General features: G+C 38.8%; 1 protein-coding gene across 6 annotated transcripts in view; it reads right to left on the reverse strand.

Moving 5' to 3' along the window:
- Nucleotides 1-4,171: 4,171 nt before the first annotated feature.
- LOC123772085 (vitellogenin receptor) overlaps nucleotides 4,172-15,644 on the reverse strand; it is a 32,133-nt gene continuing 20,660 nt past the window's right edge. The window contains exons 26-38 of one of the 6 annotated variants that reach the window (XR_011224032.1): nucleotides 13,844-13,970; nucleotides 12,899-13,051; nucleotides 12,335-12,570; nucleotides 11,858-12,049; nucleotides 11,628-11,756; nucleotides 11,228-11,396; nucleotides 10,664-10,785; nucleotides 9,213-9,289; nucleotides 8,539-8,718; nucleotides 8,069-8,252; nucleotides 6,953-7,123; nucleotides 6,490-6,567; nucleotides 4,172-4,550 (exon numbers count right to left, since the gene is read on the reverse strand). Coding sequence is in view for 3 of the 6 variants with exons in the window: in XM_045765008.2 (XP_045620964.1) it covers nucleotides 6,541-6,567; nucleotides 8,069-8,252; nucleotides 8,539-8,718; nucleotides 9,213-9,289; nucleotides 10,664-10,785; nucleotides 11,228-11,396; nucleotides 11,628-11,756; nucleotides 11,858-12,049; nucleotides 12,335-12,570; nucleotides 12,899-13,051; nucleotides 13,844-13,970 (1,596 nt within the window). In the remaining 3 variants the exon portion in view is untranslated. Of the gene's footprint in view, nucleotides 4,551-6,286; nucleotides 6,568-6,952; nucleotides 7,124-8,068; nucleotides 8,253-8,538; nucleotides 8,719-9,212; nucleotides 9,290-10,663; nucleotides 10,786-11,227; nucleotides 11,397-11,627; nucleotides 11,757-11,857; nucleotides 12,050-12,334; nucleotides 12,571-12,898; nucleotides 13,052-13,843; nucleotides 13,971-15,644 lie in introns of those variants that run through there. The other 5 variants (XR_006774606.2, XR_011224031.1, XM_045765010.2 and 2 more) reach the window with 5 other exon arrangements.

The following is a 15,644-nucleotide window of genomic DNA, read 5'->3' on the forward strand; positions in this document are numbered from 1 at the left end:
TGGCCCGATGCTTCAATTTTAACGCACATTTTCAACGTACCTAATAAGATGGGTATGGGGTGCATAATAAATGAACTAAACTAACCTAATACAAATTCGTCTAGGTTAGCATTTGCTCAGTTTTTATGTAAAGTTTTATATTGCCATATAAAATTCACTAATGTCATTTATGTCACCCACACACACACACACACACACAAAAGAATGGCCGAGGTTGATGGTCTGACGCTTTAGGCTACTATAGGCATTCCAAGATGTACCATATTGTGTACCTTTCTCGCTGTTACCTCGCAGTGATTCCGATGATCAACGTCCCGGCGGCCCGGTCTCTGACCAGGCCTCGTGGAGGTAGTCAGTGGTCTAAGCAGTCACAGGCCAAGTCATTGGCGGCCCAAGTGAAGTGCTTTAAGAAATATCGGCATCGATTGAGACCCCCCCCCCTCTCAAAAATGCGATTTCCATGATGTCTGAAGTATTTGTTATTTCCTATCGAGTTGTTCAGCAGCTACAGTGATTCGTAATCTAATTTTTTTTAGAGGGAAGAGATGGTAAGAGGGGGGAGAGGATGAGGGGAGGGAGAAGAGATGGCAAGAGGGGGAGAGGATAAGGGAAAGGGAAGAGGGATGAGTGTGGGAAGACACACGAGCACAGCATATCTATCATATCTACATTTGAAGCTGTGTATGGAGTCAGCCGCCACCACATCACTGCCTAATGCATTCCATCTGTTAATTACTCTGACACTGAAAAAGTTCTTTCTAACGTCCCTGTGGGTTATTTAAGTACTCAGTTTCCACCTGTGTCCCCTTGTTCGCGTACCACCCGTGTTAAACAGTTTATCTTTATCTACCCTGTCAATCCCTTAGAATTTTGTAAGTAGTGATCATGTCTCCCCCTTACTCTTCTGTCTTCCAGTGTCGTGAGGGTGTGGGTGGGTGAGCGGGCGGGTATGTATGTGTGTGTGTAATTATCTAAGTGTAGTTACAGGATGAGAGCTATGCTCTCTATGCACAGGATCACGCGTCCAGTGTTCTGTCCGCTCAACCACCGGCTCCCCGACTACTAGGCCTCAGATAGTGTATATTAGGCCTAGAAAGGTTAGGTTAGTTTAGGTTGTCTTTGCAACATAAGTAGAAAATCGTCTTCCTGTTTGTCCAAATTCAATAATGCCGATTTCTACTTTCAAAATTGCGTTGTACGTCAGAATATGTACTATGGTCCTCATCCTTCCTATAAGTACTACCAAAACAAGAGGATGAGCTGGTAAGCGCATGAGTTTTTTGAGTTTAGTGAGTGAGTGAGTTTAGTTTAGTTAGACGTGCGCGCCTGTCGATACGTACGACTTGCACTAATGCCTGAACGTATCTGCTCCTCAGCAACTCTCTTCATGCCTGGCCTGGCCTGCCCTGCCCTCACCACTCCCTCCCTCCCCCCCCTCTCTCTCTCAAGCTTGGCCCCCTATGCCACCCCGCGCCTCCACTAACGCCCTCCGTGCCTGCGAGTGTTGGCTGATGCAACACTGGAGCAATAGAGATCATCCAGCCCATACGGATATTATTGTGATATCATCTGCGCTCTTATTGTGATGTTGGCAATCCAACTACATTTTCAGGACCTATATTACATAAATACCTATAAATAGACCTATCTATTAAATAAACACAATGCTAGTTTTTTTTTTTTTACTACTCTGTAATCCTTGATACAGAATAGGGTATGATGACGATGTGTCACAACGTGGCTTAAGGAATGAATGAATTTGTCCTGCCCGAAACGCTTTGCGTAATAGTGGCTTTAGGCATTGTATGTACTAGTCCTATCTATAAATCTATCAATTTTTGTATAACCTCTTGTATGTATGTACTTTACCTGAATAAACATAAAAACATAAGAGCAAGGTAACTGCAGAAGGCCTATTGGCCCATACGAGGCAGCTCCTATCTATAACCACCCAATCCCACTCATAAACATGTCCAACCCACGTTTGAAACAATCGAGGGACCCCACCTCCACCACGTTACGCGGTAATTGGTTCCACAAATCAACAACGCTGTTACCGAACCAGTATTTACCCAAGTCTTTCCTAAATCTAAACTTATCCAATTTATACCCATTGTTTCGTGTTCTGTCTTGTGTTGATACTTTTAAGACCCTATTAATATCCCCTTTGTTATGTCCATTCACCCACCTGCAAACCTCCACCATGTCACCCCCAACTCCCCGCCCCTCCAGTGAATACAAGTTAAGCCCCGCCAATCCCTCTTCACATGAAAACATTTGAATTTTGTTTTTAATTTGAATACCAAACCACACAACAGAAAATGAGACGATGACGACGACGTTTCGCTCCGTCCTGGATCATTATCAAGTCGATTGTGATGACATGAGGTGGTTGTGGTTTTAGATTTAACTACTCAGAACGAAATATCCATGTAGCACGGGCTATAGGTGTGAGCCCGTAATAGATTGAGACGAGCATGATGATTGATAGAGATTAAGCCACTCTAAAGGAGGCACAGGCATGTACGTAGGTCCGTCCATACGTGGAGGCTCTTTCAAGCCATTACCAGTACCAATAGATGATACTAGAGATCTGTGGATGGATTGGGAGGAGGTTCATGATGGATTTCAGCCTCAGAGGGCTGGCTTTACCAGTTATGGGGCTGGTGGGTTAGTGTAGACCTCTAGGTCTTTCGTCTTTTCTTTGACTGAGACTTGCTGCTAGTTGACATGGCCGTGATCTTGTTGGAGTTCGGTGAAGTGGCCTCCACGAAGAGGTCTTGTGCAGAGTAGGTGTTGTATTTGTGCTGCTGCAGTGGAGCTCCTACTAAGATTTCCTCGTCCAAGTCTGTAATATCTGTAGTTGGTGGTTTTGTCTTTGGTCTCGACATGAAGTAGGTTCAGGTGTCATGGATTAGTGGTAGAATCTGTTTCTGGAGAATTAGTGATGCTGTTATGGCCGGAGCCGGTCGGCCGAGCGGACAGCACGCTGGACTTGTGATCCTGTGGGCCTGGGTTCGATCCCAGGCCCACAGGCGCCGGCGAGAAACAATGGGCAGAGTTTCTTTCACCCTATGCCCCTGTTACCTAGCAGTAAATAGGTACCTGGGTGTTAGTCAGCTGTCACGGGCTGCTTCCTGGGGGTGGAGGCCTGGTCGAGGACCGGGCCGCGGGGACACTAAAAATCCCTGAAATCATCTCGAGATAACCTCAAGATAGTATTTGTAGACAGCACGTGTGCTAGTGCATCTGCTGAGATTGTGATGTTAGGAGCTGGAGAGATAAATACCTGTTTGTGCTGCTCTGGTCTTAGGTGGTTCTGGAGTCTGTGTTGAGATCGACCTCGTGGTCATCCTGGTGGTAGTCTCCAGAGTGGTAGTGGAGATAGTTTAGTTCATTTATTATGCACCCCATACCCATCTTGTGGGCGGTAGTGGAAAGGGTTACAGAGGCACACTAATGGGCTCAGGGACTGAACCCCACAGTTCATTTAGCTAAGCAAGTTAGTCATTTAGCTAAGCAAGTTACAATCTTGATGAGCTAAGTTACAAAATTCAAGAGGTTGTAGTCACATCAACAATGGGTTCGAGATCGACCACAAGTACAATTTTTAAATTAAGCAACTGACATATGTGGAGTGTGTTGGGAGGTGCCACTGTTTGGTAGGAATGGGAAGTCTTCTGATAGGTTGGTAGGGAGGTGAGGTGCTGGTGGCTGCTCCAGTAGCTTAAGTAGAAGATTTGGCTTTATTGGTTTCAGCCTCATGCCTAATGATTTCCTGTCTGCGAGGACAGTGATGGGAAATTGCAAGGTGATCGCCGCTGCAGAGGCAACAATGGGTTTTTTGACTTGCAAATGAAGTAATGATGGTCCTGGGCGCAAAGGCTGCACTTCTGGACGGGGTGGTGACACTTGTTGGTGGGGTGGGAGTAATCGTAGCACTAAAAGCACTCTTGTAGCTTGAGGAATCGTTCCTTTTTCACTTGCAAGAGTGGAATCTTGATGTTGAGACGAGGGAGGCACGGGCATTAAGTTAGGTAAGAGAGAGGTGAGGAGGAGGAAATCTTAAAAGAAGGCAAGAGCAAGGCAAAAAGTATGTATAGGATAAGTGTAAAAGGGGGGTAAGGGGATAAGAATAGGAGTAAGAATGGGAACGTAAGAAAAGAGAAAACAAATTATTTTTTTAATTCATAGGGAGGGAGTTCCATAGACAGAGTCCTTTTATTTGCATGGAGTGTATAATTATATGTATAATTTGACAGTCTTCTAAACATATGTATAATGTAGTCATGGATATCATTTTATAAGGCCTCAATATTGTTTTTAAATTCCTACTTTCCCGTAGCTCTGTGTCATCTGCAAACAGGATGATGTGGATCATGTCACCTGACAATATATAAACAATGCAGGGGAGATGACAATTATATCCTACCTTACTATATTAATTTTTCAATCCAATCCAGAGACTGTTGATGTATATTTTGATTGCAGGTGATTGAGGGAAGCATCCCAAGTCCCTATGAAAGAATGTACCAGCCAAGTGCCAAAACCTGTAACATCATAACCCATTGTACCTTTTTGTACAATACACAGTATAAATACAAAACAGGTTGGCTCCAAAATATTACCATGCAGTACATAAATTTCAGTGATGTAGAGTACACTTGAGAGGATGTGCAGTGACCAAATATTTAACATTCATTGATTTTAGTAAGGAGTCAAGTGCTGTCTAGAAAGTGGAGTTAGTTATTGATCTAATTGCTGATTTTTGTTGAGTAGTTAGAGGTTGAAGATAATGTTAGGTAATTTGAACGTCAAGCACAAATACTGTAGGTGAAATAAGGATAGACGAGTGAATAATAAAGTGTTACTAGGGCAGAGCGAGGTATACATCTGATTTTAGAGAGAATCTCGTTTTAGAAACTTTGCCACTATACTTATTACGTATATGGTACTGGAAATTCAGCTTATCAGTGTGAACACCATGGAAATTCCTATCTGCTCTGTTCATAATGTGGGTCTTATTAATTTTTAGGATAATTTGGTGGACTTGTTACCATGCAAAATTTAGAACATTTTATGAATGCTAAGGGCGAGATTGTTAGCAGATAGACAAAAATGAACTATATTTTAGTTCAGTATTCATTGTCATTTTATTTTTAATTTTATTTGTTTATTAATATATACAAGATTTCTTACATTATTGTACAGCCACTAGCATGTGTAGCATTGTGGGCAAGTCCTAAATCCTAAGTTCCCATAATACGACCCCGCCAAATCATCTAACAACCAGTATTTACAAATACTGTACTGTAGTTTAGGATCGGAGAAATTGAAAGTTGCATTATCTGCAAATAGAACTGGTTTCAGGTGTTGAGTGGCATCTGGAAAGTCATTTAAGTGAATGAGAGAGGAGTGGAACAAGTACACCACTGTATGCACCTGAGGAATGCCTATGTTAATTAATAGGGTGGGGAAAGTAATGTCATTCACAGAAACACAGTGGAGCCTGTCACTGAGGAAAGATGGCAGGTAATGAATGGAGTGACCTGGCTCCAGTGTTCCAGTTTGAGATTATTATGAGCAATGGTGCCAAAGGCATTACAGAGGTCAATAAACTTACAGAGGACTCATTTTCATCATAAACTGCACCCATCAGTTCAAGTAAACAAATGGGAGCATCACTGGAGTTTTTTTTGGTGTCTGGCAAAAATTATTAATTCCTATATATATATGTAATCCAACATTCATTACACCTATAACGTAACTGTAAAAGAAACGATGATAAAGAAATGGTGCCCTTTTACAAAGTTATTAGTTAAAAAATGTGGATACTTTTGCACTGTAACAATCCATATTTTGTTATACTGTACCATCCACAGTAGCTATACTATAGCTACACGTCTCATTTTAAGACGATAGGTTGGAGGAATATATTAAGTGCTACAGATCTTCATGAACTGAGAAGCAATCATCCTTAAGCCCACCTGGTTCTGATCACTAAGTTTTTTTTTAATCACATCATTTACATAATGTATATCCACAAACAAAATCCTAGCATTCTTAATTCTAAAAATATTCACTGGTTTTCCCTTGTGAATTAATTTTCATTAATAAGACTAGTCAATGAATAACTAGCACAACTGGTCTTGCAGGAAGCTGTAAGACTAATTGGTTATGCTTTAAACAGGGACAAATGTACCTTATTTCATACCTCACCCTGAGAATTTATCGTGAGCAAGAGAAAAAAGTAGGGGATGACAAAAGGATTACTAAAAAAAATAAACATTTTAAATTAGTTTAGACATGTATAATACAAAATCAAAAACATTATACAATACACAGTATATTTATAACAAGTTACATTAATTTTGGCCTTAAACTAAATCATTAATCTAATAAAAACAGTTTCCAATTGTATAAGCTTAAAGATTATTTGTATTATTATTATATTAAACAGCTTTATAAACTAGTACAGTAAATCCTTACAAATAAGCTGGGCCTTGAGAGGATGCCATGTCATTGTCAATTATTCTGCCACTAAGGGGCTGTGCTGCAACATGGGTCCTGCAAAAGAAAATGTAGTAAAAAATATCGGATCTCGTTTTAATACAGAACCAATATGTATTCATTGGAGAAGACAAAATTAAACCTATTTCATTTAAATTTTGTTTATTCCATAATTTACTGAAATACTGTACTGCATTATAATTGCAGCAGATAGACATGTCCCTATCCTTGGCATTTCCTAAATAATATGAATATTCTCAGAAAAAATCCTCTAATATTGAAGCAGGCCATAAAAAAATGCAATTCATTACATTCAGCACTTCATTTCTGGGCTTCAGTAGCTTCCTGGTGCAAATTGAATCATCTATGGTGCCTTGGACAAGAAATTGTCTTAGGACTGAAAGATGCATTTTAATGATTATACAAAGATGGAGGTACTGACCCATGGAACAAAAAAGGTTGGAAAGCCGTGGGTGGCGGGACAGCAGTAGCAGCTCTGACTTGAAAGAGTTACCAAGAGCCACACAGGCCCAGCAAGGACAGGGAAACATTCAACAGATAATGAGCCACTGACACGAAAGTGGACGGCCACAACTCTTCAGCCAAATGTTGGCTAGAAAAAATTGAAAAGAACTCGGTAATGACAGCACACTTGTAAATGTCATACATACAGATACATATCAGGCTAGTAGAAATTAACCACCTGACAATTAATCCGAGAGCACTTTGTTAATTTTGGAAGGTAACAGGATTGACAGAGCCACAGCATGGGATGCATTGGTACCATACAAATAATGCAGCAACAGAACAGAGGGTGTGATGCACCCTTGGTCAAACCAACCAAGCATCTGCAACTAAAGGACCGTTATGAAATGCAGAAGTCTCATTCTTAGTTAAAAAGAGCAGAGGCTGAAGATACAGAGAGTAGTCTCAAGGATGAAATGAATAAATCCCTCTTTTTGTATGGGTTAGTATGTGAAAAAATAAATGTTTTTTATCAGCAAATAGCATTGGGTTTAGATGTTATGTGGCATTTGGTAGGTCATTAATGTTAGCCCATAGCCCAAAATGCTATGCATAATTAGTGACTTGAAATATACAATGACTATCTACTTGGCAAGTACTGTAATCCATCCTTTGAACAATTTATAAACAAAATATTAATAAATTACGTTTATCCAACAAAGTACTGTACATGAAATTTATTTCTTAATTTTTCCACTTTCAATTCATTTACAAAGAAATTTATAAAATTATTTTTTTTTCTAATATTTTAAAAACTATGCAGTGGTGACCCAGGGTTGTGAGAAACACACATGCCTAGGGTTAATAATTACATATACTAACCTGACCACACACTAGAATGTGAAGGGACGACGACGTTTTGGTCCGTCCTGGACCATTATCAAGTCGATTGAGAACTTGAGTATGGTCCAACAATCGACTTGAGAATGGTCCAGGACGGACCGAAACGTCGTCGTCCCTTCACATTCTAGTGTGTGGTCTGGTCATCATACTTTAGCCACGTTATTGTGACTCATCGCCTGCATATACTAACCTGATTTTCTTCCAGTGCATGAAGTTGGCTTTCAAAGTTTTGGGTTTCTTCTAGATTCAAAACCACACATTGGGAATGGCTGCCATCATAAGACAGTTTACAGCTGGACTCCGAACTCCAGCTACCATCACCATCGCTGGTCAAACCAAATGTGGGGTTTGAAAACCGTAAAGCTGGATTGCAGCTGAAACATGAGTATAATACAATATCTCTAACACCAGTACATTTTATGTTGTACTTATCATACATTAAAATTCATTCCCATAGGATTGGAATTACTGTGATAACAAGGAGTATACAAAAGTATCGGTTGGGAACAAAGAATTTATCTGCATTATTTGCAGACGGTATGGAGGAGAGTTACGTGTTGTTATAGAAGAATCAAATGCTTGATAAATTCAGAACATAACAAAAACATTGTTTAATAATAACTCTTGCATGTAATAAAATATTTTGGTGTAATTAATCACCTTCCATCTTTAGTTTTACAAAAAGTTACCACTCTCTTCCTGTACCAACAGCAACCGAAGGTGGCCAAGGCTACAGCTAGTAATGAGAGACTGATGGTAACAGTGATAAAGCTGTCTTTAGCACTAGTTGAGTGCACCCCTTCATCTTCACAATGAGCACCAGACTCTCCCACACCACACCTGACAATAAGAAACACATTATCACTTTTGCCACTACATAAAATTGAGTTAGGTTAATTTTATTTAAGTTCATTTCAAATTCTGTTCATCCTGGAACTGTTTTCTTTATAATGCTAACACAAATTGACAAATATAGTGCACTGTACTCTAACTTCTTTACTTTACTTTTATCTACACCAGAGTGCTTGTGGGTCATATGCAAAATTTGGACTGGTTTCAGTAGAAGCTTCCAGACTTCCTGTGGATTCAGTGGAATCCCAGGTTGTGTAACTTTTACCATGTTGTGGTACAAGGGTAAGTTGCACAGCTGGGAGTTCCCCGATCGTTGCCTCGATATGCCTCTTTGCTCCAATTGATTTTTGCAATAGTTTTGCTACTGTAATTTAACAATTTTCTTAAAAAGCAAATAAGATTTAAAATGTTTTACCTAAACTAAATTGGAAATTGAGCAAAATTTATATGCACAAAGAGAGAAAATGACAAGATCTTCATACCTGCAGATGTAGTGTGTGCTGGAGTGAGGCTCACACTCTCCTCCATGTTTACATTCAATACCGTCACAAGATCCCACCTGTAAATAGACGTGTTGATGTTTATACTGTACTTTATGCAGTCATATTTCTACTATACCACACAGCACAAATCTCTTAAGTAGTTCAACTTATTGACCAGACCACACACTAGAAATTGAAGGGACGACGACGTTTCAATCGTTTCGACACAATCGACTTGAGAATGGTCCAGGACGGACCGAAACGTCGTCGTCCCTTCAATTTCTAGTGTGTGGTCTGGTCAACATACTTCAGCCACGTTATTGTGACTCATCGCCTGCATAGTTCAACTTACTAAAACCAGTTTATATTATTGTTGGTAGTAAATTCTGTAAATATCCACTGTACTGTACAGAGTTCCCTAAGGTGCTCTGAGAGTTGTGTTTTTTTTTTAATTAGGCTATATTTTAATGTTTTTAATGTGTTCATCACTCTGTGTTTTGAAATGAAAATGGTTGAGTTTGGAAACATTTTGACATTAACGTTACCTGAACATTTATAAAACAACAAAAATGTGTCTTTGACAATTGCACTATGAAGCTTTTGCCAAAACCAGGTGTGCAGTGCAGTGGAGATACCATTTTTAACATTTATCATTAAAGCTTAATCTAAAATAAAGACATTTATATTCTTTAGCATGAAGCATCCAGAGAAGTCAGTAATTATCTGAAGAAGGTACTAAGCCAAGTAGTGTCTAGAAAGCTGTGTACAGCATCATTATTAAATTTCTGTCTTTTTATATCGACTGTATCGTGTACAAATTAATTTAAATTTCAAAGTATAACCCCAAAAATATACTACCTGTATTTAAAAAAAAAAACTCAAACACTTCAATTAAAAAAAAAAAAAAAACAATCTGGAAAAGTGAGTTGGAAGGACAGGAAGGGGGGGAGATGTGTAACTGGTTTCCTGTCTATACTGTGGTCACTAGAGATGGAGGCCACTGGTTGGGTAATTGTGCTTTCTCTAAATTCTTGTATAGCAGTATATTCTGGGAAAATCTGAGTTACAAGTACTGTACAGTACAGTACAGATACGAGAAGCAAAATTAAAAAAAAATGTAGCAGCAGCCCTGTTTGGCTGCAGGGATTGTTTTGTTTGGAGTTAGGTTTGTGGGCAGATACTGGAATCAAGTATCAAGATACTGGTTATTACTGCCATAAATATACATATACAAGTATACGTGTATTCATCTGGTTGTGTGTATATGGTGTGTGTTGTCACCATTCTTGTAATGACTCAGAGAGCATTATGAGGAGGTATTTTTAAGATTTTGCCCTCTTTGATTGTGGGGATGATTCTACATTGTTTACATTGAAAGTTTGCAGTATTACCACTGTATGCCGTTGCCACCTTCACTACCTGAGCTTTGACGAATACAATTTTATTCTTACCGCTATACATTTTCCTACTGTAGCTGAAGATTCACTAAACCCTACTTGGCATAAGCATGTTGCAGAATTGTTGTATGAAGTACAGAGTTGTGGACACGTTGTTAAGGCACAAATATCTCGTCCTGGAATACAACCATTTTCACATAATAATTTAAAGATAAATTTTTAGCCACAATTTAATGTTCTTATTATTTGTTGGAGTAAATTGTGCTGTCCATGCCTATGTACATGCCTGTCAGTAGATACTGATATCAAGTATTCTTTGAATAGATTCCTAAGATGTAATATATTTGGCTGATAAAAAAAGAGAGAGATACTAACTTTTGCTTCTACCTTTTATTTCAGGTAACAAATAATTGGCAAAATATTACAGCATTTGTAAAATTAAATATTTTTGTTCTATTCATATTAAAAGAATTTACTATATAAATACAATAAACCACCACAATGAAACAAAATCAAATACTCTTATCAAGAAGCCCTTTTTGCCATTCAAAACTTAAGATGATTATAAATGCACCCTTTGACACACACACACGCTCACATTAACATGAAGTAACTTACCAATACTCATGACTGGAGGGACAACAGCCAAGGCCTTGGCAGGTGAAGTTAAGGTCCTGGAGTTGCATACACTTGCATCCATCTTGCTACAGCGGACAGCTTCATGACCTCCCAGATTAATCCACATGACCCAATCACCAGTCAATGACAAACTAATGGGCGAGTGAACCTAAATACAAGAAATTTACACCATTTTATGAAATAAAATAATGGAAACCTTGAATTTGTTAGTATAATTTTTAAATATTCAATAGCTTGGTAACTTTTTCTCAATATAACTAAACTGAAATTTAACCTATGGTACAGTATAGCCTTCAAATTGATATTATTATTGTTTTATTAAAGTACACTAAAGTGCCAAAATTTAATTAGTTAGATCAAAGTTAAACAACGAACTTGCCCTGTTCTCCTGGACAATACGGTGTTTGCTACCTTCCCATGAGACTGACTCGATAGTGTTAAGAGCAGTGTCCGTCCAATAAACTCTCTCTTTCGCTTCATCAACTGCCACTGATCCACACCGCACCATCTGTAAAATATTTGCAGGAAAAAATTTGTTATCTGGAAGCTACACAAAATGAGAGAGACATATTCCATGTGAAAGCTGAAATAAAAATTTGTCAGATATACCTTGTCTTTCCAGAGCACTTTCTTATTCTGACCATCCAAGAGGGAAACTAAAATCTCTGATCGGTCTTCATGGCCAAGATAATTAGTACAAAAGAACAGAAGACGTTCATTGGTAGCCACACGAGTCGATGGAATCTCAACATTAAATGCTTTGAAGATCAGACTACACTGACCATTTGTTACACCACAAACCTATACAGGAAGAAATGCACAGATTCTGTGAATTTAACTCTGAATATTAAATGGCTGCGATTAGTTCAGTTGATGAGCCCAGATCATGAATTGATAACTCAACTTAGTTTTTTCTATACTGTATTTTCAAACAAAATGCAGAAATCATTTCAAACTGAATTTAAATAATATTTCATAACTAGCCTATATGAAATTATAAAGTGAAAAAAGTGAGGTTTCAGTTAATCACTTAAATTTTTTCAGTTTTATTTGCATTACAAAATAAAATATTGTCCATTCACTTACTAATATGAAAGAATATACATTCTTAAAATTTATTTCTCCACTTCTCTTCACTACTCTGGCATCTTGTGGCACAAGTGGCCTCTGGGCATGAAAGGATTCAGAAAAATAAATATTTTGCGTTGTAGGGTCAAATGAGAGACCCTGAGGCTTCTTCCTCTTAGTGAGGAGGACCTTGTGATCAGTGCTGCCATCATGGCCACTGGGAAGGCTTACCGTTCCCACAACACCTTGCAGCGCTGTCAGAATAATGATACTAAAATCAAGATTATTGTAAACCTTTTAATTATTTACATCTGCCAATTACACTACTGTACATGTGTTAGTTAAATGTTGTTTACTATTAAACACTTAAGTGGTAGAGTACAGTCAGTAACATGGCAGTAATGAAGCAAACAAGGGGCTGCCCAGTGTTGTTTGGGGCCCTGAATCACTGGCTTACTCTGCTCGCACCTAAGAATCACTGATCTTGACTGCATATAGAAAAATTAACACTATGCTTACATAATTCATTTTTTGTATGTAATGTAAACAAGGCAAACATTACAGTACTGTATAGCCACTTACTATCAGTATAGAGGAAGTTATTCTCAAGAGGATTGTGCTCCAGTGAGTTAATGTTGATCCACTCTGGTATCTTCATCTTGTTTACTATCTGATAACTATGGCTCAGGTTTACTAGGAGACCTGGCCATGCCATCACCATCCATTCCTCACCAGCTTTAATATTTATCAAAGAAATATAACGTTACAACATTATAACCACTTCATAGTACACATATACTTGCACACACACACAAACCGAAGTCCTGTGTGTACTTCATTACACACAGAAATCACAATAGCGTGATGCATCTGATGCATCAAATGAACAATTCTGTGTGTAATGAAGTAAGGGCGAAGAGGTAGAATAGTTTGTTTACAGAGTTCGGGTGCATGGGGAAATTGTGTAAAACCCTGGTTTGTGTCTCGGAGAGACTGCAGGATCAGTGTGAGGTCAGTAGAACTCCCGGTTGCAATTCTTTTACCATGTTCGTGGCACAATCGATTAAGGTGCTGTCTGGGATCCTTTCGGACGTAGGTTCGAACCCTGATCACGGCCCTTGTGGATTTATTCATTTGATGCATCACCCTATTGTGATTTCTGTGTGTAACCTTTTCTTGTTCCCTACATTTTGTCATCTATTGACACTCAGCCCTAGCTTCCTTACTTTAACTTTAATGGCTAATTAAACAAACCCCATGCATATTGTTAAAGCATGTATTCACACGTTGTCTTGGGAACAGTGAAAAATAACTGCCAATGCAAGATAAATTGATGTTAAAGATGGTCTTATGCGTACACTTAAATAATTGTTGCTCGTGTCATGTAAATGTTTATGCAAATAATTAATCACTATGAAATTAATTTCCTATTTTTCGATTAATATTACTCTCTCATAAATAAATAGTTGGTGCAGGTTTTGCATGAGATAATAATAAACTAATAATCCAAAGTATGTTTATAAATACCTTCAAGCTTGCAGGTTTTGCCATCAGGTCGTAATTCATAGCCCGGTTTGCATGAGCAATAATACGAACCCCTCAGCTCATGGCAGTAATGGCTACAGTGTGCTTCGTCTTTGCACTCCTTTATATCCTGTTAACAACAAATGTAACCATAATGCTGTGTACACATCTCAAAATGTCTATTTAATTATGTTCAAAGATAAAACAAATTTGACTGACAAGTTCTGAGAAGCTATTTTTTTTAATCAATCTAATTTCTACTAAGTGAACACCATTACACAAGAAAGCAGAAATACAAGTCTACTCATTTGAAATAAACATACTGGAGCAATTGCAAAAGATTAAAGCTGAAAGGACAATACCACCAAAAAATAAGGACAATGGAATAATGTTATTCATAATGGAGGCAAATCATAGGTGTGACAAATGCAGGCAGTGGAGAAGATGCAGCAACCAACCGAGCAGAGTTCCAGTGTGCAAGTTAACCAAAGACAACATACATCAGTGGGAGAAAATTTACCAAACCCCCACACCCCCCTTCCCTAAGGTTTCCTATAGTGGCACTTCCATGACTGTTTTATTTTATTCACTCTGTAAAGCTCTGCACAGTCATCTGCCAAATAATAATCATTAGTGAAGGAGCAGGGAAAGAAGGGAAGGGAAGGGGGGGGGGGGGGGGCGAATATTAGTCAGATCCTCTTATTACAGTAACAGGCATTGGAATAGAATTTGACACCAGGACAATTCAATGATAGTCATTTCAATGTAAATAAAAATAACAAGGGAAGGGAACTATCAGGGGGAAATGCCAAGCCATTACAACTATATAGCACTTAGAAGGGTGCAAGATAATGATTTGGGATGGGGCACGGGAAAAGCAATGGTGCCCAACCACTTGGACAGTTGGGATTGAACGCCGACCTGCATGATGCGAGACCATTGCTCTACCATCCAGCCCAAGTGGTTGGACGGTAGAACGATGTTGATAGCAGGTGTAAACACAATTTTAATGCCCATATACCACCATGGTAGACAGTCTGCAGGTGTGAAGAAGTCTTCATGTTTCTAAGCATGGAAACATCAACTTCAGGACACATCTGCTTTGGAGAAAGTTCAACATTGGGCAATAAAAATCCTCCCAGAACTAAGTTGACTCATATCAGGAATAGTTGAGGGCCATAAAACTAACACTGCAAACTAGGCATGACAGGGTTGATCATCAAAAATTAAAATACTGTACTAAGCAATTTGGAGGATATTTACCCCAAACCACTTCTTTAAAAAGATTAGATAATTTTAATTATAATTAATTTTGTCAGGGACAGACAGCTTGTACACACACAGACACATACATACATACATTAGGCCCCCCACCCATCCCCAAGGTCAAACTACTGACAGTCTTCAGGATACAACTTCACAACAGTTGACTGGGTATCTATTTACTGCTAGGTGAACTGAGACAAAGGGTGAAAGGAAACATGCCCACCATTTCTATCCCACCTGGTATTCAGATCTGGGATTCCCAACTGCGAGTTGAGAACGAACCCAACTTTACTACCAAGACCTTAATGTTAACACAGACAAGACTAGGGGAGGAGGGGAGGGCCACCAGCTTGCTGGTGGCTTGTCAAAGCCACCAGCAAGATGGTGGCCGTTGGGTAAATTCAGGAAAACACTGTACAGTACATAACTCGTCTGCTAGATAATAAAAGGCAATACAAATTACCCACAATGTTAAGTTATTTAACTGGCAGGTAATTTAAGTTTATTAAGTGACAACTTTAAACCTCATTTTGAACTA

Source organism: Procambarus clarkii, chromosome 69, assembly GCF_040958095.1.
Source record: "Procambarus clarkii isolate CNS0578487 chromosome 69, FALCON_Pclarkii_2.0, whole genome shotgun sequence".
NCBI classification, from domain to species: Eukaryota; Metazoa; Arthropoda; class Malacostraca; order Decapoda; family Cambaridae; genus Procambarus; species Procambarus clarkii.